Source organism: Podarcis pityusensis (genome assembly GCF_964106645.2).
Source record: "Podarcis pityusensis genome assembly, chromosome: 6".
NCBI lineage: Eukaryota > Metazoa > Chordata > Lepidosauria > Squamata > Lacertidae > Podarcis > Podarcis pityusensis.
In genome coordinates, this window is record NC_138030.1 from 38,460,852 (window position 1) to 38,487,939 (window position 27,088).

Consider the following 27,088-nt stretch of genomic DNA (forward strand, 5'->3'; position numbering starts at 1 on the left):
GCCACTTAACCTAGTAATCGGCTCCCTATAGCTCTTCTAAGAGTGTCGGTTTTTTTAACATGATACCTGTAGCTTTGGCCTGAATTAGGATTTCTATTTTGGATTAGGTTGACCATAGCAATTAATATCCCATCTTTAATTTCTTACTTGTCTGTGGGTGTCATAACTGTGCATTATTATTCAAAGGTATAAATTCTGCCTTTGAAATGGAAGAATGAAAAGGTAGCTTTAACTAAAGGCTGCTAAAAGGAATGGAATCTCAGTCCATGGAAAACACAAGTTGTGTTTTGTCAGAGACACAAAAGGTTGCAAAATTTACAGCAATGCTTTCTTATGTGGTTTTGAGACCAGTGGAATGTTTGAAGTACCTTTACTTCAGAGTAAATTTGGATAGGGTTTTGAAAAACTGTGAGAAACTACATGGTTTGTATATTTTCATCAAGAGCATTATATAATGCACTTTCCCAGGAAGTACCTGTCTTGTCTATGGGTACTTAGAAATCATAGAATTGTAGAGTTGGAAGGGACCTTGAGGATCATCTAGTCCAACCCCCTGCAATGCACAAATATGCAGCTGTCCTATACAGGGATCAAACCTGCATCCTTGGATGGATGTGATGTTTGCATAGGGGTATGTTTGAAAAATCAAACATGTGTAGGCCCAAACCACATGATGGTTAACCTATATTAAATACAGAAAACAACCATGCAAAATTTGCAATCTAAATCTAGGCAGCTATAAATTTGGAGGAGGGACAGACATACCAGGGGCGGGTGTAATCCTGCTAAACCATCACAAAGTTTTTGTCAATTCATCTAAATCAGCTCATTTACTGGATGCATGCTCAACTAGATTTCAGAAGCTCTGTAGCGTGTGGCATGGTGAATTTAGGATAGGTTGCAAGGTAAGTGGAGGTTAAACAATCACAGAAGTGTCCTTAATATATCTAATTCACACAAAAATGATGCTGATAATACAGCTTTAAAACACATCATTATTTATTGAAGTCAAATTAAATCAGCATTCAAATATACTTGAGAAGAAGGGGAATTTGTGGGAGATTCTTTACCTCCAGTAGGTTTTTATTCTGTTTATATACTGTGACCAAAATGAATCCCACTGAGTTTAGTGCGTAAGCTTGGAGAAGGAAGAAGCTCTATTTTGATCAGAGTGAAAGAGAGAGGCACGCACATAATCCATGATTAAGATGATGATAGAGAAGACCATACAAAGGATTTAGGAATACAGGACAACTGCTATGATTCTCCAAGGGCAACAACTCTTTGAAGAGCTTGTGTTGCTGTGATGTGCAGCGATAGCGGATCTCACATTTGGTAGCATTTACGTGTTTAATGTTAAGCCTCTTTCAAAGATTCTGTCTAAAGTGTTTCTTTGTGGTTTATTTAAGTTTCTTTGTGGAAGGAGATTTGACTAAGGCTGCAGAAAGTGGTAGGATGGTATAGGGTGCTGTTGTTATTGTGCTTTCACAGAATGAGCTGCCATCAGTACATCAAGCAGGGGTGTTGCAAGAAATCAAGTGGGTCTCTCTCTCTCTCTCTCTCTCTCTCTCTCTCTCACACACACACACACACACACACACAAAACACATTATATATATATATGGCACAGTTGCACCATGAAGTACGGACAGTTTGCTAAAGAGATCTGGGCTGTATCTGGTAGTATAATCACCCCCACTTTAGCTGTAGATCCACCCACTCAGTTGTATGGCACAACATGTGATACATTCTTCACTGTGAGTTACCACCCTTTTTCATTACTTTGAATCCCAACTCACCCTCATTTCCAATATGAGCTCACATTTTGTCAGCAGCCCTATTTAAAGGAGCATCTCATCCTGTTTCAGCCTGATAATGGCAATGAAAATATAAAGGAGACAGAAAGAGACGTACATGTACTAGTTGTCTGTTATGCTCCCCCTCAACCAGGGCCGGATTTAGGTTCGATTTAGGTTTGATGAGGCCCTAAGCCAGGCATAGGCAAACTCAGCCCTCCAGATGTTTTGGGACTACAACTCCCATCATCTCTGACCACTGGTCCTGTTAGCTAGGGATGATGGGAGTTTTAGTCCCAAAACATATGGAGGACTGAGTTTGCCTATGCCTGCCCTAAGCTCCTGAAGGAAATGGGGCCCTTTATATGTCCTGCTGTCCTTTGTCAACAACAAATTGTCGCTGTTTTTTTTTTTGTTGAATATATGCTATATGGTAATTTATGGACCTAATAGGTATCTAAAGCCCATTTGCACATAACCAAATATGTATTTTATCAAAGTAATTGTTGAACTGAAATACAGTTAAGAAGAAATATATCAATAGTGAATTTTTTGGGGAGGGAGGAACCAAGAGAGTGGGGCCTTAAGCTATAGCTTGTTTAGCTTATACATAAATCTGGCACTGCTTTCAATGCATTCAGTCCATTTAGTCAGTCATTGTGGCTGGTCCCACACCACATCCCTGCATATATTCTAGCCCCCATCCCACCCCAATCTCTGGTTTTTTGGAGGGGGGGGGAATAAGAATGGTTCTTGATCACATGTACAGTTGTGCACAGGGTCCATTTGTGCATAATCCCTGCTGTATGAAAAGTGGGACCAGCAGTCACAATGATCTCCTTCGTGCATTGATAGAACATGTGGAGAGAGAACAGTAGTTGTTTTATCTGTGAATATTATATCATTGTGCCAATGTTATGTTCCACTTGCCTCATGCTCTCATCAGTATCGGAGCATTCTCTTGTGATCAACTTGCAGAGTTTATCGTACCCCATTGGTGTATGTGTGCCTGTTGTTCATTAAACTGTGACCTGCAATGAGAGCTATTCCGTTAATGAACTCATCTTTTAATTCAAGGACTTCACACTTTCTCTTCTATAGGCTAATATATTTGCCATTTGTGCTTTGCTTAGCACTCAAGTTTACAGCTTGCAATAATTGTAACTAGTTTTGACTTTCTCCCCTTTGAATTACTGCATGGCAAAAGGAAAACAGAAAGACTCTATCATGAGCTCATTCAGAAGATGAGAGAATCAAGGTTGAAAATGATGGGGCTGGGAACGCAGCTAGGTACAACTTCCTTTCTTTTTGTAAGACTCACTATGGATTTTACATTTTCAGAATTGTGTGTGAGATGGGACAGGCTGAGCCTGACATCAGTTCCGGCCCTGCACTTCTCTGCATTGGAGAGTGCAAGTCAGAATTTGTGGCCAAGTCTGCACAGCATTACACATTTGTGGTAAGTACCAGTGCAGTCAAATTCTTACCAAATAGGAAAAAGAGTCTTTCTACCTCTTACAAATTAATATTTACTGGGGATACAGAATTTTTCCAAAGGTATATAAATGGTTTATTATCCATGCTTTGATGATGATCCAGCAAATGTTTAGTTGATAAACTGTAATCATGTTTAGCATACCAGCTATCACATACCCTCCAAAATTTCTCCAATAAAAACAGGGATGTCCCATTTCATAATTATAATTTTACTATTTATAGCCCACACATTTTACTGGGTTGCCCCAGCCACTCTAGGCAGCTTCCAACATATATAAAAACATAATAAAACATTAAACTTAGTTTAAAACTTTCCTATACAGGATTGCCTTCAGGCAGCTCAGGAGTCAGATAACTTCATACCCTCCAACATTTCTCCAATGAAAATAGGGACGCCCTAAGGAAAAGTGGGACATTCCGGGATCAAATCAGAAACCAGGATGGCTTCTCTAAATCAGGGATGTCCCTGGAAAATAGGGACACTTGGAGGGCCTGCTATCAGGATATGAGCGATCATTTGCTTTTGCATTACTGTCATCTTATTAACTTGGATATGTCTTCCTCGACTTCTTCTCAGCTTGATCTCAGTTTAGTAAAGTAGTATTTGAAAGCATATCACAATAAATTAAATGTGGCTCCATTGCAGTGCTAGTGACTGTCCCCAAATTGCAGCTTCATGTGATATCTTGATCTATGTGATAAGTTGTTAAGAAATGTAAAGTCTGTTGTGTGAGAGGGCTGTGGAGAAGTGTTTTCTAGTGACCAGCACATGGAGGGGGGGGGCATAATATTTGAGCTCGCCATTAAGATTTAACGTGTAACAACTCCTTTTGTATTTTGATAGAATAGTTTTATATATTAATTTTATTACTTTTCTATTTTCCCCCTTTATCACTCAGGCACATAATGATACCTGGGCTTTGTTTCTTTAGACAGCCATGTACTCTCCACCTGCTTGAATGATAAAAAAGAGCAGTCATGAATTTATACATTCCTACTTACTACCGAAGGCCTTAAAATTCCCTATGTATTTGTCCATTGTATTATAGAAGAAGCAATTTTCCTCCCACTGGTCATGCAATGCTTTGCATTTCTAGAGCAGTGTTTCGCAAACTGGGGTCTCCAGCTGTTTTTGGACTACAGTTCCCATCATCCCAGACCATTGGCCCTTCTATCTAAGGATGATGGGAGTTGTAGTCCAGCAACAGTTGGAGAGCCAAGTTTGGGAAACTCTGTTCTAGAGGTTGTGTAACTCACGGGGAAATGAAGAAGAATTAAACGAAGACTTATTTAGGGGTGAGAGAAGCAGTGGATAAAAATAGTAGAAAGAAATATAATTTCCAGCATATAAAAAAGAATCATGGAACAACTTTCTCCCTTATGACTACACTATTCTATGCAATAAAAAGACATTAACTAAAATTGGGATTTAGTACTTAAACATTACAGTCCACATTGTATAAAGGAAACTCGGTTCTGATCCAGACTAATAGTGTGTCCATGAAGCCCTCTGTTAAGCCTGACTTAAGCCTGCTTAAAGTGGTTTAAAAATAAAAAGGAAAATTAATAATCCAACCATTAAAACACAAATTAACAAACTAAAGGTAATGTGGGGCCCTAACATCAACCATAACTTTGGTTCGATCTAGTGATTAATTTGTGGGCCAAATGTTTGTCAAACTTAAATCTCTCATTGCCCCTAGACTGCTTATTATCAGTTTATGTGTTATGCTTATATTGTTACATACATAACAGTGTATGTATTATGCTTACACTAGTGCCTTGTAAAATCATGTTATATCCTCACCCAAAAGTAAGGCTGACTTTTACCGCTTACAGGTATCTTCTGTGCCAAAGTGTGTCTTTGCAATGTGAGTTTGCAATACTTTTGATATCTCCCTCCCTCTTTGTCATCCTGCCGAGGATGCATAATTCTTTCTCTCCCCACACCCTACTTTCACAATGGAAAGAATAATGAGAACACTTATTACTCTGGAATTTAATTAATAGAATTAATCTATGGAGTTGCCTCTTTCTATTATGTTACACATGCATTCAGAACACTATGGAATAGTTTTGTGTAGCTGCTAAAAACAAGGTTTTCTTGTACTGCTTACGCTGAAAAGTAAAGATTTCTTTCTCTTCTATCTCTCTCCTCAATCCTCCCCCACTTTCTTTTGCATCTTTGCTTGATTTACAGTGGTATTTCTCCATTTAGGTAGCAAATGGATGCTAATTCAATAGAGGTTCCATTTATCTGCTTAATCCAGAGTTCCTCATTGCAGCCTTCCATTCCTGAAGCGATCATTGCACTCTTCTGTTATTTAATTATCAACCATTTTGTTCATATGATTGCAAGTCGCACCTGGGGCTTTTCTGCATTCCCTCTTTTGCCTAAACAAGGCATTTTATCCAGCCTCATTGATTTTGTGTTGACTGCATGCTAGTGCTTACCAATTGTCCACAATTTGTATAGTAATTGATAGATGAGTCAGTTAGCACCTGCCTTCCCATCACTGTTATGAGCAACATGCTAGAATGGAAACTTAATTTAGTGGTGGCACAATATTACTTTAATGGTGGCACATGAACAGCTTGCAGAAGACAAGGAGTCAAGAGATCAGAGTTAGCAGAAAACATTTTATTATTTTTATTTACTTCTTATATTTTATTTTATTGTGCCTTCTAATTTTATTACTAAAACACCAAGGCAATGGTGGAATTGCTTTGGTGACATCTTAGTGCATTTGGTGCTGCATCAAGAAAGCTATATGTAATGTGATGGGGGAGAGCGCTTCATTGAGGAAGCACACAGTCTTCCTTAAGCCTAAAGAAATCCTGCTAAAGCCTAAAGAAATATGCACCCATGGGTGCTAGAGATGAACCAAGACATAACTTTAAAGGCTGCCTCAGAGGCTAAGGACAAAATTGTTTAAAGAGCTTAAAGCCTGCTTTTGAAGATACTTTCAGGCATATTTTTGAACTGAGAGGCCTTGCTTGTTGATAAACATAGAAGTTTTACTCAGAGTAGACCTGTTTAATGGACCTAACTTAGTCATTCCTGTAGCACCTTAAAGACCAACTAAGTTAGTTCTTGGTATAAGCTTTCGTGTGCATGCACACTTCTTCAGATACACTTCAGATGCATGCACACGAAAGCTTATACCAAGAACTAACTTAGTTGGTCTTTAAGGTGCTACAGGAAGGAATTTTTTTATTTCGACTATGGCAGACCAACACGGCTACCCATCTGTAACTAACTTAGTCATGTAACTTAATTTTAATGGGTCTCTTCTTAGTAAGCCTTAGTTGAAAACCATCCATAGCAGGGGTCAGCAACCTTTTTCAGCCATGGGCTGGTCCACTGTCCCTCAGACCATGTGGTGGGCCGGACTATATTTGGGGGGGGGGAATATGAATGAATTCCAATGCCCCACAAATAACCCAGAGATGCATTTTAAATAAAAGCACACATTCTACTCATGTAAAAACACGCTGATTCCCAGACCGTCCGTGGGCCGGATAGAGAAGGTGATTGGGCTGCATCCGGCCCCCGGGCCTTAGGTTGCCTATCCCTGATCCATAGTGATAATTTTATCCAGAGTAACCATATAGGGCTTGCATGAAGCTGCTTTTTTTATATAGAGTAAGTGCTTCCAAACATCCCAAAATGAATCCAGAGCAGTGCCCAAAATGGCCGCTGTGCTCTCACAGGAAAAAACAGGATGTCCCAGTTTTTCTAGGACAGTTGCAGGGGATAGACTAGTAATCTGATTTTTTAAGCCTATGTGACCTAGGCTACATGCACTCACACACTCCTCTGAATCCTCCAAGTAATCAAAAAGCATTATCAGAATTCGTGGACTCATCCCAGTCAAGCAAAAACACTTCAGGTGTGAAGCAGGGTCAGTGAGGAGTGTGGTCTGGGGAGAGTTCTGAGGGCCAGATAGAAAGGCCCAGAGGCCCCTGGCCTGAGGCCTGCCCCCTTCCCACTCTAGGAGAAGCAGGCAATATATGTGAGCAAGAGGAGTGTAGGGTGGCTGTGCTTCTTGAAAGGAATGAGAAGGAAAAAAAGGAAAGGAAAAGGATGTTGTATCATAGCAAATAGTCATAGCTGTCAACTTTTCCCTTTTCTTGCGAGGAATCCTATTCAGAATAAGGAAATTTCCCTTTAAAAAAGGGAAACGTTGACAGCTATGCAAATAGTGCCTGCAGTGGAGGCAGGTTTCACCTCCAACAATTTATTAGAAAGGGAGCTGAGACCATTCACAGTTTCTTATGTAAGGTCTCTAAATAGTCTAATAGAAGTAATGATATTCTGTAACATAGTCTGCCGAGTTTGATCTGGCAAGCCGACCATAGGACTTCCTCGCCCAGCTTAGAACTGCCTTTTGTATTCAAACCCTTCAGCATCAGAAGAAGTCACGTCGCTAGTGCCAGAGGCACAGAGCATTCATTGTATTGGTCCATGTCAAACTGCTTGTTGTTGAACAACAATTATTTTACTGTACAGAAGGCCAACTGTCTAGGGCCACGTAAAGTAATAGCCAGTGCATGAGTGAAGGCAGTTGTGAAGATGAAGCTCCATGTAACACCTTGCAGCAACTTGTTCAACATATGTTGTAAGTTATCATCCTTTGCATTGCAAGGCCTTTTTATGAATGGAAGAAGCCTTCTCCTGTTGCCTGGATATATATTTTTTGCTTCTCTGTTGGCACAGGCTTCCTAAAGGCAAGTCACTGGTACTTAAATATTGTAATGAGATGGAGAGATGGCAGAAGGTGGGGCTCAGCTTCAACACTCTCTTCCTATACTTGACACTAAACAGATTTTGCTTGTATGTTTTACGGCCAAACTAGATATGATGGCAGCTGCCCCATTTCCTTGTTCACATGTCTTTCCCATTCATGTATAAAGCAGAGAATGTCTAATTTGAACATTAAAGGCAATGTGTAGGTAAGGGGAGCAGAATTACGACCACTGTCTTCTCCTTGCACTGCCTTGATTCCATGTAGTTAGTCCAGCATTTGTGTTCTTTTGTCTAAGTCTTCCTCTTCTCTGGTATTAAATCTGGCAGGAGAAAAAGGAGCTTGATCAAAAGGCCAGAGGAGAAAAGGTTTAGCTCTCCACACCAGTGCTCCTTTTTGATGTGACAGTTAGACACCCTTCCCACTTTATACATGTATGTGTGAGCAGGTTAGACGTGAAGTAGCAAATGTAAAATGGCCACATTTTATTTGGCCATAAGACATCAGTTATATTGGGTTGACAGTCTTCTGAGTCTGATTCAAGAGGTGAGTAATCAACTGAAGCAAAATAGGAGTCAATCACCCCATGCAAGGTAAATTCTGTAATCCTCCCCCTTTCATCCTTGGACAAACCGTTACGTAAGCAGCAGCAGGGTTGTGACTCTAGGTGAGATGTTCACAATTCATAGAGGAAAACAGTGATTTAAGAGAGTTAGTAAGGGTGTCTGACTGAAACACCCTGAAATTCCTTGTTTATGTAGACAGAGCTTGTTATCCCAGCATAATAATCGGTAAGTGTATCAGAAAATACATGGGGAATCACAGTGAAAAAATTGGCTGCTAGCCAAAACATGGGGGACTGTTGGCCCAAGGAAAGGCGACTTTGTTTAGCACCAGAGGATACTGCGAGAGTCATAACTAATTTGAATACTTCATTATGCGGGATTAATCTAATTTGCACATTAGCTTCAAGAATGGAGAACTGCAGCATGTTAGGTCTCTTACATTTAATTTACAGTATTTATATTCTGGGGAGATACCCTCAAAAACCTTGCTTTGTCTTTGAAATCATAACAAGCAAAAATAATTTGAGCTTCTTATTACTGTTCCTCATAATTTTGAGCCTTTTCCTTATTTTGGCTTGATATATCACGAGGGCCAGAATCTTCAAAACTGAAACAAAATAGCCTAACAAACTAAGACACCTTGGAGACCATGTGAGACCTAAAGTCTGCCAGTTTCTGCAATAGCCATCCTGTCCATTGTTATCTAAAATTGCATAGAATTGTGCATTTTACATTTCTTAGGAGTTCAGGGCTGTAACCACTCTGTGTTAAGTGCTATTTAATATTAACGATGCTGTGCTTTTCATTGATAGATTTCAGAGCATTTTGCTCTAGAAGTCAGCATCATTATCTACATTGTATAGAGGAGAGAAATCATGACACAGAAGAGCCATTCAGTAGGCTAGGCAGGAACTGGGATAAGCACTTATTTATACTGAGTTCAATCACCTACCTAGACTACAATGCTGTCATTAGAGCATCATTATGTAGCATAAAACTCAGGCCCAGATGTAAGTCTCATATCTGGATAAAACCTATCCCTCTGATTGTTCCTTATATAGCCTCTTTGAATGCCTTCCAATCCCCCAAAGCTGGGGAAAGCATATCTGAAACGTTCAGTGTAGGTCACTTTTCAGAGCCAGGGCACTGGATTAGTTTGACCACTGAGTTGATTTTATATGGCAGTTTGGATGCTGCCTTCTGGGAAATACCATGATCTGAGAGTCTGTCATACTATATGTAGTATGAAGTGTGTCATATTCACTGTACTGTCTGTTATTGAACAAAGATGGTACTGTTCAGGGAATTCAGAAGGGATGTTGCCCAACAGTGGATATGAGTCATTGTGGGGAAAGGACTAGCTAAACAATTTGGTTATATCCATGGACTAAAAACAAAGCTGTACCTGATTTATTCAGATTTATTTAGTAAGAATAAGCAGCAGTCACTAATTATGAACACGCTGATTGACACGTTAATTCTTTTAGTTCTGCACGGGGAGAAATGCAGTCTCTAAAATAGTTTCATTTCAAATCCTAACAGTTCATAAAACTTCTATGTTTATGTATATTTTTGTGATCTGTGACATTGATGGTTTTATTTTATTGTTACTATGTCTTCCATTGCTTTTGTCCAAGGAGTCCAAAGCAGTGTTTTTTCCTCATGAAAATCCTGTGACATGGCTAGGCTTCACAATAGTGCCTAGGCCCAAGCAAAGCAACTTTTATTGTTTTGTGATGTTTTGAGCCTCAGGGTTTATCCACACTTCCTTTTGTCCCACTGCTTTCCCCCAGGGAAAACCCTTCTTTCGCACTCAGTCAGAGCAAACAGCAATTTCGGTTTTCTCTGGATTGATGTTTGCTCCAATTTAGCACTAAAGAGTGGGGAAAGGATTAGAGCAAAGGGAAAACCACTCAGATCTGTGCTTTTGAGGCACAGGACAAGCAGAAGTATGGACAGCAGTTTCCCACATCCAAGCACCAAATTGGGGGAGTTATTTACATTAAAGAAACTTGAGGGGAGGGGCAGAAAGAAAGAAATACAACTGGATACAAACTCTTCCTGCTAGCTGTATTTGGTCATGTATTTCATGTCTTCAACCAAAGGACCTACCTTCACATAGAAATGCAATTTAGTGCTGTAGTCTTATATGCAACAGCATCACACCATAGCAGATTATCTTGTTCTTTTCTTTCTTTCCAAGAACCCTGCAGTGAGCACCTTGAGTCCTAGCCGTGGACCAGAGTCAGGAGGGACTATGGTGACCATCGCTGGCCATTTTCTAGGGGCTGGCAGCAGTGTATCGGTGTTGCTGGGTAACCAGACCTGCGAGTTTTATGGGTAAGGGGGCTGATCCATGGATATCAGTGTGTGTTATTGTAATTGTGCTTCCATGGGCAGCGTTTCAGCTACTCCAGCTATAATATGCCCAATATCTTCTTAATCACCTTAAGCTACCCTGTCACTGACAATAATGAGCATTGCATAGCAATGAGCCCGTTTAATGTTTATTCATTTTATCCATTGCTTTATTTTCATATAGTAAAATCCTGCCCCTTCTGCAGATCCCAAGCATGTTCTGCTGTTGTAAAAATCCCTTTAAAGTATCTCCACCCCCCTCGTCTCATGAGTAAATGCAATCCTGAAAGAACTATAGGCATCTCTTTCCACTTTGGTATCCTGATTGTAGATGTAGCAGAAGATTGGCAGTTGCCAGAATGGTGGGGAAAGTTCTAATTGACAGAGACTAAGGATAAAGTGTTAGTCTTTTCTTATTGAAACTTGAGCTGTCACCAACAAATACCTGTTTTTATTTCTGGGATGAATTCCATATTTCACCACTTTTACTCTTTATGGAAAAATGCATACTATATTATTTGTCATTTTAAAAATATACAGTACATTGATAGATACACCCTGATTTATGCACCATTCATATGAGCTACAGTGATCATTAATAAGCATCTGTTGACATATGCCTTTCTGCATTGTAGTACTAGTGTAGCTTTTTATCAACTGTTCCAAATATTTCATAATACGAAAAACATTATTTCCAGGCTTCATGATGAGCTATGGAATTTGGGAGGCTCTTATGCTCAATGGCACTCCATCCCCACCTCAAATGTCCTAGTATGGGGGACATGTCATATGTTCACAGTAAAAGTGCTCTCGGGGCCTAGTCTGAAGTCATATGGTGCTGCAGCTCAGTGGAGCAGCATGTGTGTGGCACACAAATGGCCCCAGATTCAGTCCCTGGTATCTCCAGACAGGGCTGGCAAAACACTAGACAGGGACTGCCAGTCAGTACTTGTGCACAGTGCCTTGAGTTCCGTGATGGAAGAAATGTAGGATATAAATGTAACTGCAGTAAAAATGATAAAATAGTTGCTCAGAGGAGTAGGAAATGTATGTGCATTGTTCAAGAAGGGATGTGGAAAGCTAGGTTCCACCTTTTGGTCTATTTTCCCCACTTGGATCTGTTGCTTGTTTGTAAGATAGAAGGAACTTGGTGAGATGAGGAAGTACAATGTCACTTGCCTGTTCTGCTTTCTCCTTTCACCTGCTATAAAACCAGCCGAAAGAGCGAATGGTATACTCCAGCAGTACCTACGATGCTATGTCAGCGAGAGGCAGAACGATTGGGTAGAGAAATTAGCTTTGGCTGAATTTGCGTACAATAACGCTGAACACGTGTCCACGGGAATGAGCCCTTTCATGGCCAATTACGGGTGTCACCCCAGGGCCTTCCCGGGGCGGGGGGAGAAAGGATGGAGTGTACCTGCGGCTGAGCAATTTGTGGAGGAAATGGAGGCCTTACACCAGCAACTCAGGCTGAACTTGGAGCGGGCCAAGGAAGTTTACAAGAGGCAGGCAGACAGGCACCGTTGGGAGGGGGAGGCCATACGGGTGGGAGACCGGATGTGGTTATCATCCCAAGGGTTGCCCCTAAAGGGAGGGTGCAAGAAGTTGCAGCCTAGGCGGCTGGGGCCTTTTGAGGTAATACAGCAGGTTAACCCAGTGGCATTTAAACTCTAGTTGCCTGACAGCATGAAGATACATCCGGTGTTCCATAGATCCCTACTTTCACCTTACAGGGAGGGGCGGGAATTCCCGGGACGGGAGGGAGGGGTTACCACCCACCCGCGGGTAGAGGAGAGGGAACACTGTAACGAAGCTACGGAAATACTCGATTCGAGGTGGCGAGGTCGCCAGGTAGAGTACTTGGTAGCCTGGGAGGGGGAACCTAGGTCTGAAAACACTTGGGTCCCTGCAGAATCAATCACTGACGGGTATCTGGTGGAAGAATTTCATGGTTTGTTCCCAGGTAAGCCCAAACCATTAGCTAGATTCTGGGAGGAAGAATTTGGACCCACAGACGACGAAGGGGACTTTGTGGGTTTTCCTGCCTCTGAAGAGGAGGGAGGGGAGGTGTCCGAGGGAGAAGAATCAGACTGGGAGGTTCAACCAGCGGGAAGAGATCCGAGCGGATGGGAGGTTGGTTTTGAATCCTCAGAAGATGATGACAGTTCTTTCAGGGGATTCCCCGCATCGTCGGTCAAGGAGAGAGAGGAGGTTGTATCGGAAGATCGCGCCAGGGGTGGAGGGGGGGGGTCCTGAGGAGGAGGTGGATGTCAGGGAACTGCCATCAGTGCTGGAGGGAGAGAGCAAAAGCCAGAGGGATTCCAGAGAGCGTCCAGGGATTGGGAGAAGCAGCCCATCTTCTGGGGAAGAGAATCAGCGTAGCACCAGTGGAGAAGGAGGGCAGATGGGGGAAGCGGCGAGGCGGTCCCATGACTCCTTGCCTGGGACCAGCGGGGAGAGTAGGCGTCCTCCGTTGCCCACGTCCTCCTTGCGCGGAAGGCTTTCGCGCAGAGAGAGTAGAAGGAGACTAGGCGTCAAAGAGCTTCTTTGCTGGAAGAAGTTTAAGAAACGCCCACTGACGGATTCTGCCAGCGATTGAGTCAGCCACGGGTGAGTGGCTGTCCGAACCGAAAAGGTTCACTTAGGCAACCCACCCAGGTGTTTGCACTCAGCCGGGGAGATAAGCACCGGCTTACGCATGAGCAACCCCTAGAACCATTACAATATCTGTAAATGAGATTTCTTCTTCACAGCCTTTGGTTCTCCGATTTCTTTTTAAGTCTTGACTTGTGTAGAAGCTCTCTTGGAAACTAGTGCTGGGACGTAGCCAATGCTTTTTTCCTAGAAAAATAGGTGCCAGTACTCACCATGAAGTTGTTGCAGTAAGTGCCACACTTTTTAACAACAACAAAAAGAGGTGCCGGTACCTCGTGCCCTTGAGTACCCCCTGGGGGTTCCACTTTTGTAACAAGAAGTAGAAGGAATACGTTCTTTTAATTTTCTGGCCATCCAGGGCTCTGGAATGTTGAATGTCCCGTTTGAACAGCTTAAGGTTTCAAGGACATAGCTGCCAGTAAGCCTTTACAACTCTGCTACCAAGGCTAGAGGGAATAGTTTTCCTGGTAATCAAAATTATTATTTTATAATGGTCTGTAGGTAGAATTTTTGTAGAATATTTTATTTCAGTGTGCTGTTCAAATCTAGCTTCCAAGGCCAGACTTGGTCCAGCATAATAATCCATATAAATAAATGGTTATATTTAGGCATTGCTCCTAATTCACTGATCTAATTACTCCATATAACCTGTAAACTAACACTGCTGAGAATCCAGCAGTATGCTGTTTACTCCAGCCTTTCCATACAAGGTCATAACATGGCCTGTTTCTTCCCACCCCCTTCTCTCTTTTTTATTGCACGGTTTGTAGGTGATGAACTTGGCATGTACTCATGATGTGCAGGGAGACTGATTAGATGAAGCAGTTTCTAATGAGATTCACTATAATTACAGCTTCCCTCTATTCTCCTGCCTCTGATCGGAGGAGTGGGGAGATTCACCATGACGACATGGTAATAGCGCAGAAAGCTAATTAACTGATCACAGGGAGCTTGCAGTAATTCTTTGCCAGCAGTGATGTGTCGCTTTGGATCTCACACAAGGGCTAAGCAGGCTTCTCTGAAGTCTGGTCTCTAGCATGCTAAAATGCCTGTACTCACATGAGGCCACTGGTGGCAGGGAATAGCTAGGACATGACAGAGAATAGCTAGGAATCATTCAGCTCTAAGCAGAGTTGACTTTTTCTGAAGCCCAAGATAAATAATTGTAGCTGTTTCTACAACTCTACTTAGTCTTCCTTTTTTACTTTGCATCTTCCATTCCTTCTCTCTCTCTTGTTACCCTTTCTTCCTCCTTCCTCTTCTATTGTCTCTCTCTCTCTCTCTCTCTCTCTCACACACACACACAGAGAGAGAGAGAGAGAGAGAGAGAGAGAGAGAGAGAATGTACTGACTCTTGCCAAAAACACATCAACAGAGGCTCTTAACTGCACATTAGAGATCTTTACTCAATAGCAGTAGGATTCAATAATTCAGGAGGCAGGCTAGAAACTTAGAACTGAGCAGAAACAACAAAGATGTCCCAACAAGTCCTCACACCCCTCCTGTCATGTTTTTATAGATGAGGTGTGGCAAGGTTACTCATAAGACGCTTTTGCCTTGCGAGAATGCATTCTGTCTGGGCGAGTGAATCTGTTCCCATCAGTTGAAGTAGTGCACAGTGCTTGGCAATAGAAATGCACTCATTCTTCTGACTCCTGTTCAGTCCCTGCCACCTCTGGCTCAGCCATCCCTAATGGGTTGTTCCTAATGAGGCTCTACACTCAGCAGAAGAGGTGGAAATGGGAGAACCTTCATCCTCCATACCCGGTCCCCACAATTCCCCCACTTCTGTCGCCTCCTCCTCAGTCTGAGACTGCCAAGCCATGGCCTGTCCCAAAAGGGAAGTGGGGCTCATGATACACACATATAAATTTGAGTTGTATGATCCTTAAAACAGAATGCTTACTGGCTGTTGGAAGGGGAAGCATGAGAACTCTTTGAACCTTTTTTGCATTGGAAGGGGAGAGTTTGGCTTACTTTACTTAAAAATGAGGTGGTAATATTTCTTCCTCTTTCTTTTTTTTAAGTCTGAAAAGTCTTACATAGCTGCTCCTGTCTCATTTTCTGGCTTGGGGCTGGCCAGAATGCCCATGGCAGGATAAGGAAGTCCTGTCACATCATACACTTGCTGCTGTCACCACCTCACTTTTAAGTAAAGTAAGCCAAGCTCCACCCCTCTGAAGTATTCATGAGATTTCTCCTATCCACCCCAGTTTTTGAGAGCAGTCTCTTTTCAACCTCCCTCTTTCCAAATTGCCCCCCCCCCAAAGTTGGGCTGAAACTATTGACCCAGCTCCAACATGACCTATGTTTTTATCACTGTAGACTAACTTGAAGCTCATACCTTGTACTGAATCTTCCTGCTGCTTTTGTGTGCCAACATCACACTTGACCCAAGCAGTATTACTATTAATATATTATGGTTAATCATGTTTATTACAGCTTTTCTTAAGAAGGCCAAGAACCTTCAGAATTCTAATTGTATGATTGCACATTTACACATCAGGATTGTATTTCTGGGGCATATACTCACTGCAGCATGCAATTCTTCTGATTTAACTATCTCTTTTCCTGACATTTGCTAGCTTAGAATCACTCCTCTCTCCTAGCTGCTTTCCCAACCTTAGGGGAAATGTACAGGTTCTCCATATCTTTTGCTGGGGTTGATTTTGAGCAGACTAACAGCAGAAAGTGGTCACTTCTAGACAACCTATTTAATGAGTTTTTCACCTGATTTGTTCATGGAAAGATTAGGCAACATAGGCTATTTAATTCATCTTGATTTGTTTGCAGGCAGATTAGATGATGTGGCATCAAGCAAGTGCTATCCCACACTTGCCTGTTCATTGTCCCATCACTTTCCTTATCATTAAAAGTTCAATCTTTTCGAGGAAGCAGGTTTGTTTTGCAACAGCTCGAAATCAGCTTTAATTGCGCAGCCTGGAATTTGTCAGGATGTGATTGACTCCCACCTAAATATAGTGACAGTCTGGAAGCGCCCTTAATTAACCCTTCCCTGCCCATTTCTTTTCTCAAACCTACACCCATCCAAGGCTGTTTCCGTTGAGAAACAAACTGTCAGGAGTACAGAGGCATGCAAACCTTCCATCCCAGCTTCTTTCACACACATACACATTAGTCAGTCTTTTGCCTAACCTCCATGAAAAACGGTTTTCACCCAAGGGTGTTTTTAATCCAGCAAGGACCCACATGCAACCTGATGCTGAATAGATAGGACTCTACCACATGCTTGGAACACTTGAAACACCACAGCAAATTTAAAACTCTGACCAAGTTCCAGTCTTAATATTACAATGAGTTGTATCATTTGAATGCAAAAAGTTGTAATGCCTTCAGTTGGTTAGTCCTTGTACTGCAGCATTATTTGTCTTGTGCCTTCAGGTAGCTACCATATCTGTTAGGTAGGCACTACATCTCTCCACAAAGGTTGTCACCCATTTGTTTTTGGTAGAGTAAGCCCAATGAATTTATTTTATCTGTGGGTCATCCTGAGTGCTTGTTGTTAGCTGCCCCTTGATTGCCTTCCTATTTGTTAAAGGTTCCACTTCTCTCTTCTCTTTTACAGGAGGTCCATAAACGAAATTGTGTGTGTGTCGGCACCTTCCACTCATGGCCTTGGCTCTGTCCATGTCTCAGTCAGTGTGGACCGGGCCCAGTTAGAGAGCATGTTGCAGTTTGAGTACATTGATGACCCCAGAGTTCAACGTATTGATCCTGAGTGGAGCATTGCCAGGTAACTGGAGTCTTTTAACAGCAGGAGCACCAGGAGAGCAAATGGTTAGAATTAGGACATGGCTAATCCCCCAGCTTCCCAACAGTGGTGAAAGTTATCAAAGCTGGTTGTAGTTTTGGAAGGATTGCTTCAAAGCAGAGCCGTCTTTCCTATTGGGCTTACTGGCGCATTATGCCAGGGCGCTGGCCTCTCAGGGGTGCCCCAGTGAATGGGGGAGCTGTGCGGCTTTGCTGGCAGCCTCCCCCTTTCCCTGCACACCCACCAGCTGTGTCCCATGAACCATATGGGTGGCGAGTGTGCAGCTTGCCTCCCAAGCCTCCACGGGAGGAGAGCAATCCCTGCAGAGGCTTAGGATGGAAGCTGTGCCCACCAACTATATGGCTGGCGGGCGTGCAGCTTCTTTCCCAAGCCTCTGCAGGAGGAGAGCAATCCCCACAGAGGCTTGGGAAAAGCTCGACAACTCTGGGAAATGGGGGGGGGGAGCACCGGAGGGATCTTTGCACCACGGCGCCGGATATGCTTAAGAAGTCCCTGGTTCAAAGCCACAGTTTTTGCAAGGACTGCAATGTTTTGGGAGTCAGTGGGGCTTCAAGTGAGTCAAAATGTATTGAAATGTCTCCTTTTGGATCATGCTTCAGTTCTATGAGAATTCAACCATTCTTTGAGGAAGGTGCTCAGTGAGAGAGTTGTCCAACCTCATGTAGCAGTTAAAAAACAGAGATGATTGTGTGGTAAAATGAGTCAGACTATGTTTCATGTGACAATACCATTTTGATTCCTTGCTTTAGGTGTGTAATTGGGACTTGAAATAGGTTGAAATTGCAGATTCACTCTGGTATCCTGGGGTATCATAGTTCAAAGTAGCATACTTGGCTACACAGCTGATAGCATGCATACTATGGGTGATGAGCAGTGATCTTCTCAGTCTTGGTGCTAGCGTTTTCATCAGATTGTGCCTCTGGCCAGGCTATTGCCTGTTCCAAGCCCAAAAAGAACAAATAAAACAAATATTAGGTGTGGAGGAGTGGGAAAGAATTGTCATTATATTGGCTTCTTCTCTAGAGCAGATATAAAAGGCACACATAATACTCATCTCCACAAATGTCTTTAATAAAAGGGATAGATATTAGTAATCTTAAAATAATTTTTTTGCAAAACCCATTAAGCATCTTTAGTATCTGCTGAAGTGTTTCATCGTTTGAAAACAATTGAAACAGTTGCTCATAATTGCTATACTGAAATAATGATGGGGGGTGGTTGTTTTGTTTTTAATTCATTCCAAGTTCCTCTCTAAATGCCTCTTTCTATAAACCAAGAAGGGAAAAATCTGATTGAATTAGTTTCTTGTTGAAGATACCTCCTTGCAGATGCAAATTCTATAAATATATTTGATAGACATGACAGTGCAAGAGTCCATTCAACTTGTGTGGTTTTTTTTAAGTACAGCTAAAGTTTTAAGGAATTATGAAAGCCTAAACTGTGTGTCACTTTCTGCAGATTCTCCCGCTTCCTATCCCTCTCAGCCCTTCGAAACATATTGGTGATGACTCTAGAATCAACACTAACTTTAAAAACACTAATTTAAAAACACACAGGGCAAAGAAAACATGGTCTATGACTCAGTTCAGTAAAGCCAAATCCCTTATGTGAAGAAAAAGGACTATTATCTATAATTCCCTTCTATTGCTTTACTCGCTATTGTCAACACCCAGCTTCTCAGGCTCCTTGGGGATTTATTCCACCTGTGTAAATACTGCAGATTTATGGATGAGGTCTGATCTTCCAAGAAGCTTGGGACATCCATTCTTGTGGATTTTCTGGACTCAAATGACCTGGGCATATTGATGAATTAGGCCCCTCAGAGCAATGCACTATGATTGCTGGGCCTCTGAACAGTAGTTCTGTATAAATTAGCTTCCTATGTTCCTATGTAGTTGCAGAAGCTCGGAAGTCTGTCTGGTGGGGCAGTGGAATCCCACTTCATTCCTGTTCATAATGCAAAAGTACAAACTATATGGAATAGTATGTTTCCCATCCACAGACCTGCATTCATCATTGCTAGGCAGTTAGAACATCCCTGTTCCCTGAGTTGGAAAATAAGAGTTATTAACTCAATTGTAATTACTGAGGCAATTACAACCATGGCAATCTGTGACAAGATTCTGGGAGAGCAAATGGAGCCCCGTGATCGCTCCCATATGCTGAAGAAGTGCACAATTGCTCATTAAGGCCTCCTTCTTAAGAGCACCAGAGAGTCAAAATAAATAAAAAAAAGCTGATCAAAACATACCAGTTGCCTAAAGATGCACAGCTACACATTCCAGGAGCACTCTAAAGTGCAGGAGCTGATAGACTAAATGCTGGGTCTAAAATGCTGGGTCAGTTTCTTCACTGCTGTAACTTTTTTTTAGCTTTTGTAGAGCTGCACGCAAAGGATGAAATGTTTATACACTAGTTTCACACTGAAAACAAAACTGGACATCTGGGGAGGTGGAAATGTTCCCTACATAAATGAGCAGAAGTGAAATCTTAAGAGGAGATTCTGCCTTGACTCTAGACATCACTGGGAACATTGTGTACATCATACTGGCGGGAAAATCAGTATGAGAACTTTTTAAAACTTCCACTTCTAGCACCTTAGGGAAACTAGTTCTGTGCACTCAGTGGCAGAGGAACTGTGCTTGAAGATATGTGGTCTTACATACACATATACACAGCCTGAGCATCAGATGGAGGGGCTTTTAGAGCATTTCACCCCATAATATATTGCTTCTCTATTAGTCACAGTTTTCGATCCAGCACAGAGCAAGACATGTCTCTATCACCAGCTCTTGCGGCATCTCCCCTCCAGCTTCCAACTCACTCAACACAGCAACTTTCCAGTCCAGCCCCGCCCCACCCCCTTTGGTTGTTTCTCACCTAGATGCAGTTATTGCAACCCAGCTCATCACTTTGAAAAGCTCATCAGGGCAGGGTACTAAAGTGGCCAGCTGGTCTTCATCTTCAAAGAAACTTGCCTGACCAGTTCCCCAATCTACTCTAAACTCATAAGAATACTATAATGAGCCTCCCTAGATCATGTCAAACTTTGGCTTTTTGGATGTAGGAAAGACAAAATAAAGACTTGGCTAGTAGTGGCCAACCTTCTCATCAGCCTAAGGCCAGGAATAGGGTGAAGGGAGGGAGAAGAATTTGAGTAACTGGAGCTGAGCAGATCTCTGGTACACTATAAATTCATTGCAGGAGAAACTGAAGATAACATTTATTGCACAGAAGTGATTCAGTAGACTGCCAAGTCATAGACTCAGACTGGGCTAAGTGTGATTGTGAAGGCACTCATAAGTTGCGTAGGAATTTTGAGAGGCTGGTTTTCTCAAATACAGGAGGGCTGTTGTCTTTTTTCATATGTTAAAGTCACTTTCCGGTGCTTAGCCTATTCCAAAGAAGCTCTGCATAAGGTCAGTGTTTATAGCAGCCTGGATTGGCTGTGGGTCTTTTTTTAACTTCTAATGTGGAACAACCATAATTCCCTGCTCCTCCCTGACATCTCTGCTACTGCGGAGGTTAAAAAGAAATTTACTGGTTGATTTTCAAATGAGCTGAGCTGTGCTAAGCTGTGCTGAGTGTTTCAGCTGAGGAAATGGTCTCAAGTTCCTTGATGAGCAGCTTTGCTGTCACTTGCTTTGGCCATCATAGTCCTCTTTTCACTTATTTGACAACCATTTCTTCCATGTAAATTCTTGCCCTGTGTGTAATAATTTTGCTGGGAATTACAGAAGAAGGAAGGCTAGCAAAACAGCAACTTGTTCGCTGCAAGAGCTATATAATATGACACTTCTCTTTCTTCGGAGCATGCATCACTGTATAAACCATTAAGCACTCTAACAAATTCATTGTTGTTATTTATTTAGTCCTGGATCTTTATATTTTTCTTCCTGCCAACCCTAAGAAATGTTACGGGGAGAGGTGACTGCCCACTAGGGGGACAGATGATACTAGAAAATCCAATTAACTTGCAAGACAGCTCTAGCCAGAGTCAGGGTGATGGTATATTAATCCGGTTTGTCACCTAGTTCCTATACAGCCTGGAGAAAACATATTGCTGAGTTCAACAAGCATTTGTATTTGGCAGAAACATGGGCAATGGGCTCTGCCCCAGTCCCCCTTGCCAAACCTTATTAACCCAATGTCATCTGCTTCCCCACAGTGGCCACACACCTCTGACTGTCACAGGGTCCAACCTGGATGTCATACAAGAGCCCAGGATCCGAGTGAAGTACAATGGCAAAGAGTCTGTCAATGTAAGTAGTTGCTCTTGCCAATGGTTTCATCTTGCCTTAATCCACTCATTGCATGGTTCTTTGTGGACATGGCCATGTCATCATAAATTGTATTTCTACAGAGGTTTTTTTACTAGCTTGCTCGCTTGCAAAAAGTTACAAATTTACACTTACAGTCCAAGACATAGAGACATGAATCACAAGCGGTCATGTGCATAGAAGTCCTTTGAACAGGAAAACTAACAACCTGATCCTGTAGAGTTCAGTGGCAATTATTCCCAAGCAACTGTGCACAGGATTTCAGCCTCAGTTGTCTACATTCAGTGGGAGAATTTCAAGCATATTTCACTCTTATGAACATCACTTCTCTACATGAGAAGAAAAGTATTGTGAAGTGAAATCTAGATGATGCACCATCTTAAACTCCCTTTGGAACATACCTTATTTTAATGTAAGTCATTTGACTATAAGGTAAAATGTAATATAAACACTTAGTCATAATCAGGGAAGCCATTACTAACTTGTCCGTTGATTTCAGCAGGTCTGATCTGAACATAACTTGATTGGATACAACCCATAGCTTCTGCAGATCTTTTTCAAACATACAGTCAACAAAACAATTATTTCCCATGAGCGCCAAAAGTAGAAGAGAAACCTTCCAATTACTGTCTCATTTTACATTTACCCTGAAACTAACACTACTTTAAATCTTTAAAGCCATTTAAATAAAAGTATCTCTGTATTAAAAGGTTTCAACTGCCATTGTTTATCATTCAGATGATTTGTTTGTTAAAACTGGATTTTAAAAATAACACTTCAATCTCAGGTGTAAGTAACAAGATTCCAAAGAATCCAGACAGTAGATGCATTCACACAGCTTTCTGTTGTAATAAAAGGGTTCAATAGGATAGGCTATTAACTGTGATAACCTTTGACATTTTATTAGGAGATGGATAATCAAATGAAGTCTATTTCATTTGGTGGGTTTTTTTACCCATTAGCAACTAGTACTGACTTAACTTGCCCATCGGCCCTTGCAGATTCATGCATCTAAACCCTACAAATTTACAAGTTCCATTTGTGAACATTAATGGTTCAGTCTCACATAGTGGCTATAATGTTTGATTTCACTACGAGAGAGGGAAATTCAGATTGATACTCAGCTGTTAAATTCCCTGAATAGTTTTGAGCAAGTCACAATTGCTCAGCTTGCCCTACCTCACAGGGTAGTTGTGAGGTAACTTAAGAGCTCAGTGGGATAGAAATGGAATAAACAACTTTGTACAGTGGAAGGGAAAACTGTAATTCACTACCATGAGATTCGTATTTGCATGTGGCTACTTTTTCACTGGTTTCGCAGAGGCACTAGAAGGTTTGCATAGACAACTACCTGGAAGGCACATGCCTGTGCATAATGACTTTTTCCAGGATAAGATCCACTCACTTGGCCATGCAGTGTCTAAGCTAAATGCTGGATTCTTCTTCATCTGGAATTGTGAGGTCTGTGTGGGCAGTGCAGTGCATCTAGAAAAGAATTGTGTTTGTGCAGAATAGCTCACTCTACATAGTACCTTTTTATAATATCTGAAGAGTGTACCCTACATCACCAATGTGGAGTTAAACTGCATGAGTGACCCCCCTGTGCAGTCACATCTTAGGGGACATCAGGTGAACCTACTTTTTTAGGGCAGGGAGTCATTATCACAGAGGGCTCATTCCTACTTTGCTCCACAAAGCCCTGTCATTTGGAGAAACTGCATTAAGCAGAGGACAATGGAGACATATGGGCTGGTGTCATTGGTGAGGCCCCACTATATATCATCCAACACACACACAAAACCCTCAGCAGAAGGGAGAGGTGCGCTAAGTAAACATGCAGAGAGGGTTTGAAAGAGACACAATGGAAGTGGTGTCTCCACTGAGTCCACCCCTCCTGAACACCTGCTTTATGAAAAGAGGCTACCCTGGGGGCCATTGTGAAACTATCAGAGCCTCATAAAAACAAGAGATGAAGAGCCTTTTTAAGCACACACATTTGCCCTGCCCCAGGTCAGTGTGAAAGATAGCCCATGGGCCTTGCAAATGTAGTTCATGTTTGCATTTCCCCATAGTTTCTCCTTGCTCTTAGGATGCCCTCCGTGAGTTCAGTAACTAAGGGTCCACACCTAGAGGTCCGCTTTCAGTCATACCTCTAAAATGATAATAATTGTACCACTGCAAGTTCTTGTGAGCTCCTTCCCTTTCATAGCATCCAAAGAAGTTGCCTCCCTAGCTCAGTCCCCCCCCCCCTTAACAAGGTACTCTTGGGGTGCTTTTGTTCAAAGCAGGTTTAATTTTTAAACATGGTTTGTGTTGCTGTTCCATTGCCAAAAAATGTGCACCTATGAGCCAAGACAAAATGCAGTAAAGGTTTCTGCAGCTGCTGGTCCAGATGTTTCTCTGCATCTTATGAGAAAATTAAGAAATTACATATGCAGCTGTGCATGGTACTTACACAACACAATTGAAGGAAGAAGACCCACAGAGAAGGAAGGAGTGCAAGAAATTGGTTTATGCACAATGCTGTTGCGAGTACAGCATTCCAACCCAAATGGCCTTCATGCTTCCCAGATGGTACTCTTGGTTAGTCTTTGTTGCCACATTGAGATTCTGTGCTTGTGCAGAATACCCGGATATACATGTTTGTAGTGGAGGAGAGGAGCAATTTGCCTCCTGTACCTTACTGACTATGGAACTTTAGGAACTTGAAACCTTAAGTAAATATGACATTCTTTCCTTTCCTTTCCATCTATCTCTTTTTATTAGCTCTATATGGCCTTTCAAACCATTTGTCCCTCACTTTATAAACCACCATGAATAGTTAAAGCCAATAAATAGGGTTGTAATCCATTTTATCTTTGGGTATAGAATGTAAATTGTGATCTCCCTTGACTCTGTAATTCAGATATTGCAACAGCTGCCAGGGTAATCAGAATTCACAGAAGAAAGGGGCAGAGCTCACTCAGTAGCAGACATGCTTGGCATACACACAGCTCCTTTTCAATCCCTGACATCTCCAGGAGGGGCTGGGAAAAACTCGAGCCAGAAGAGCCAATAACAGTGTGAACTTACGGTAGCCAACATGGTGCCCTTTGGATGTTGGGTTACAGTGCCCATCAGCCCTGACTGTTGGCCGTTCTGGCTAGGGCTGATGGGAGTTGGAGTCCCAACAACATCTGAACAACATCTGAAGAGCCACAGGCTACCCATTGCCTCCCCCCACCCTGGCATAGACAATTCTGAAGCAGCTGGATCAATGGCCTTAGTTAATATAAGGAACGTTCCTGTGTATTTATGTTCAGGTGACATGTTTCCATATCAGGGAACTTTTAAATATATATTCTTCCTTTCCTTCAGTTGATAATGAGCTTTTCCCTGCCCTGCTTCTGTTCTGTGCCAGTGTCTATTGGCCATATCACTAATGCATTTTTACCATATTTATTTATTTATAAAATTTGTATACCTCCTTCATCCGAAGATCACAACATAAAAATACAAAATGGCAACAAAAGATCACGAGAGAAGTGGGTCATTATGTTTTCATCTAGATTCATCTTTCTCTTTGTGTTTTTTTATTTCTCTGAGTACTAGAGTAGGACTATTAGTGTTGCCTTGAGTACTGATAAACCCAAACCATTGCTCCCTGCAATGCTACCTGGACTGTGATAGTCTGGCCTCAGTCTGGTCTCAACCATGTTAATTGTTTTTAATCTGGCTTTAAGATTTTGTTCCCTTTGAATCCTTGTGATTTATGACTGTTCAGATTATTTATTGAGGACTGGTACAAGTTGGTGTGAAACTTGGAACAGTGAACACACTTTGATTTAGATGCACAGCCATTCAGTTTTCACAATTAAATACTTGTTTGGGTCCCTCAGATGTTCCCATCTCAAGACTAATATTTGATTCCAGTTGTAGAGTTGCAAAGACTGTGTACAACTGTTCCAGGATTGGCCAGCACTAGAAATTCATTAATGATATGTCAAATGCACACACCTTATACCTCAATGAATTGTGGTGCTGCGGGATGTTTTATGTTTTTGAATATTGTTGTTTTGCAAGAAGTTTAGAACACCATAAAGAAAGCAAATTTACTGATGCCTTTAAGTGACTTTCAGGAGCTGTTCTTCAATAAAACAGCTGAATTTTACTACATGGCAACATGACTTTGTCTGTGTGCATGTTACCGGCAGTACTCGGAGTTCACAGCCGATAAAAAGATCCTCATACAGGATTGGATATTGACTATTGAGGTCATGAGGAAGTCTAAGCAAGATGTCACATTGATGAAGGGCATGTAGATACGTATTGGTGGGTTACTGTGCTGATGAGCTGTGTGCTTTTATGATGCCTGCCATTTTTCAGGAAGGAAAACCACATAAATCTGTGAAAATGTTGCTTTTGATTACTTACCTTTTAAAACGCACTGCTGAGGCAGTTCCCCACAAATGTCAAGACTTGAAATGATAAAACTGATGACTGCAGTTGTGCTTACAGTTATTTGCTCTCAAATCCATTAATATAAATGAAATTTAAGTGCACTTAAGTGAGCGCAGTGTTGCTGCTGAGATTCGTATGATTCTAAATGGTAGCTATAGAGCAATACTCTGAAATGGTCTGATGTTTGCTGGCAGAGCTTTCTTCTTCCTTCCCATTTGTTCTCATTAGGGATGTTATCAAGGGTCAGAAGAAGTGCTCAGTAGGGATACTTCTGAAGCTGAACAGGAAAGTGGAATGGGCATGTTCCTTGGTCCAACTGCCTTTCCTTCTCCCCCTGCCTTTCCCCATTGTTGTACAATTTCAGCAAAATGATATACAAATATTTAATTGATTGTTATATATATATATATATATATATATATATATATATATATATGATGACCTAAACTTCCAGACGCTTACCTAGGGTTCAGTTTCTGTGGAATGAAGAACATTAGAGACTGTGGTGTCTTTATGATATATGGTTTGTTTACACACATATAAAACCTAAGCCTATGATGGAGGGGCTTAAAGCACTGACACCCCAAGGGGTTTTTGTTTCTCCTATGGCCACAGCCTTGGATTCCAGTAGAAATCAGACATGGTTTTGTCTCCAAGCTGCCTAATCTGCAACCTTGCTTGTAGCTTCTACCTTTCACACACACTCAACTCTGGCCTTTGTCTTTCTAACTACCAGTGAGTTGAGGGATGCCCATCCATTTGCTGTCTGACACAGAGCCACTTCCTTTGTTAGCTTAATGACCCATACTTAGAGGGCCATTACCGCACCAAGAAGCTAGACTGGCTATTCAAGGAACTGAATCTGTTCTGGATTCAGGAATTGGAAGGGGGCTCAGGTATACAACCTACCCCTGCCCTGCAACTCATAACACTAGGTGCTAAGGGGTGACTT

The 27,088-nt window shown here is 41.8% G+C and overlaps 1 protein-coding gene across 2 annotated transcripts in view; it reads left to right on the forward strand.

Annotated features, from left to right (window-relative positions):
• Positions 1-27,088, forward strand: part of PLXNA2 (plexin A2) — a 403,964-nt gene that overhangs the window by 302,746 nt on the left and 74,130 nt on the right. For both annotated transcript variants that reach the window (XM_081009779.1, XM_081009778.1), the window contains exons 14-17: positions 3,138-3,255; positions 10,811-10,947; positions 17,210-17,377; positions 21,585-21,678. In XM_081009779.1, coding sequence (XP_080865905.1) covers positions 3,138-3,255; positions 10,811-10,947; positions 17,210-17,377; positions 21,585-21,678 — 517 coding nt within the window. The remainder of the gene's footprint in view (positions 1-3,137; positions 3,256-10,810; positions 10,948-17,209; positions 17,378-21,584; positions 21,679-27,088) is intronic.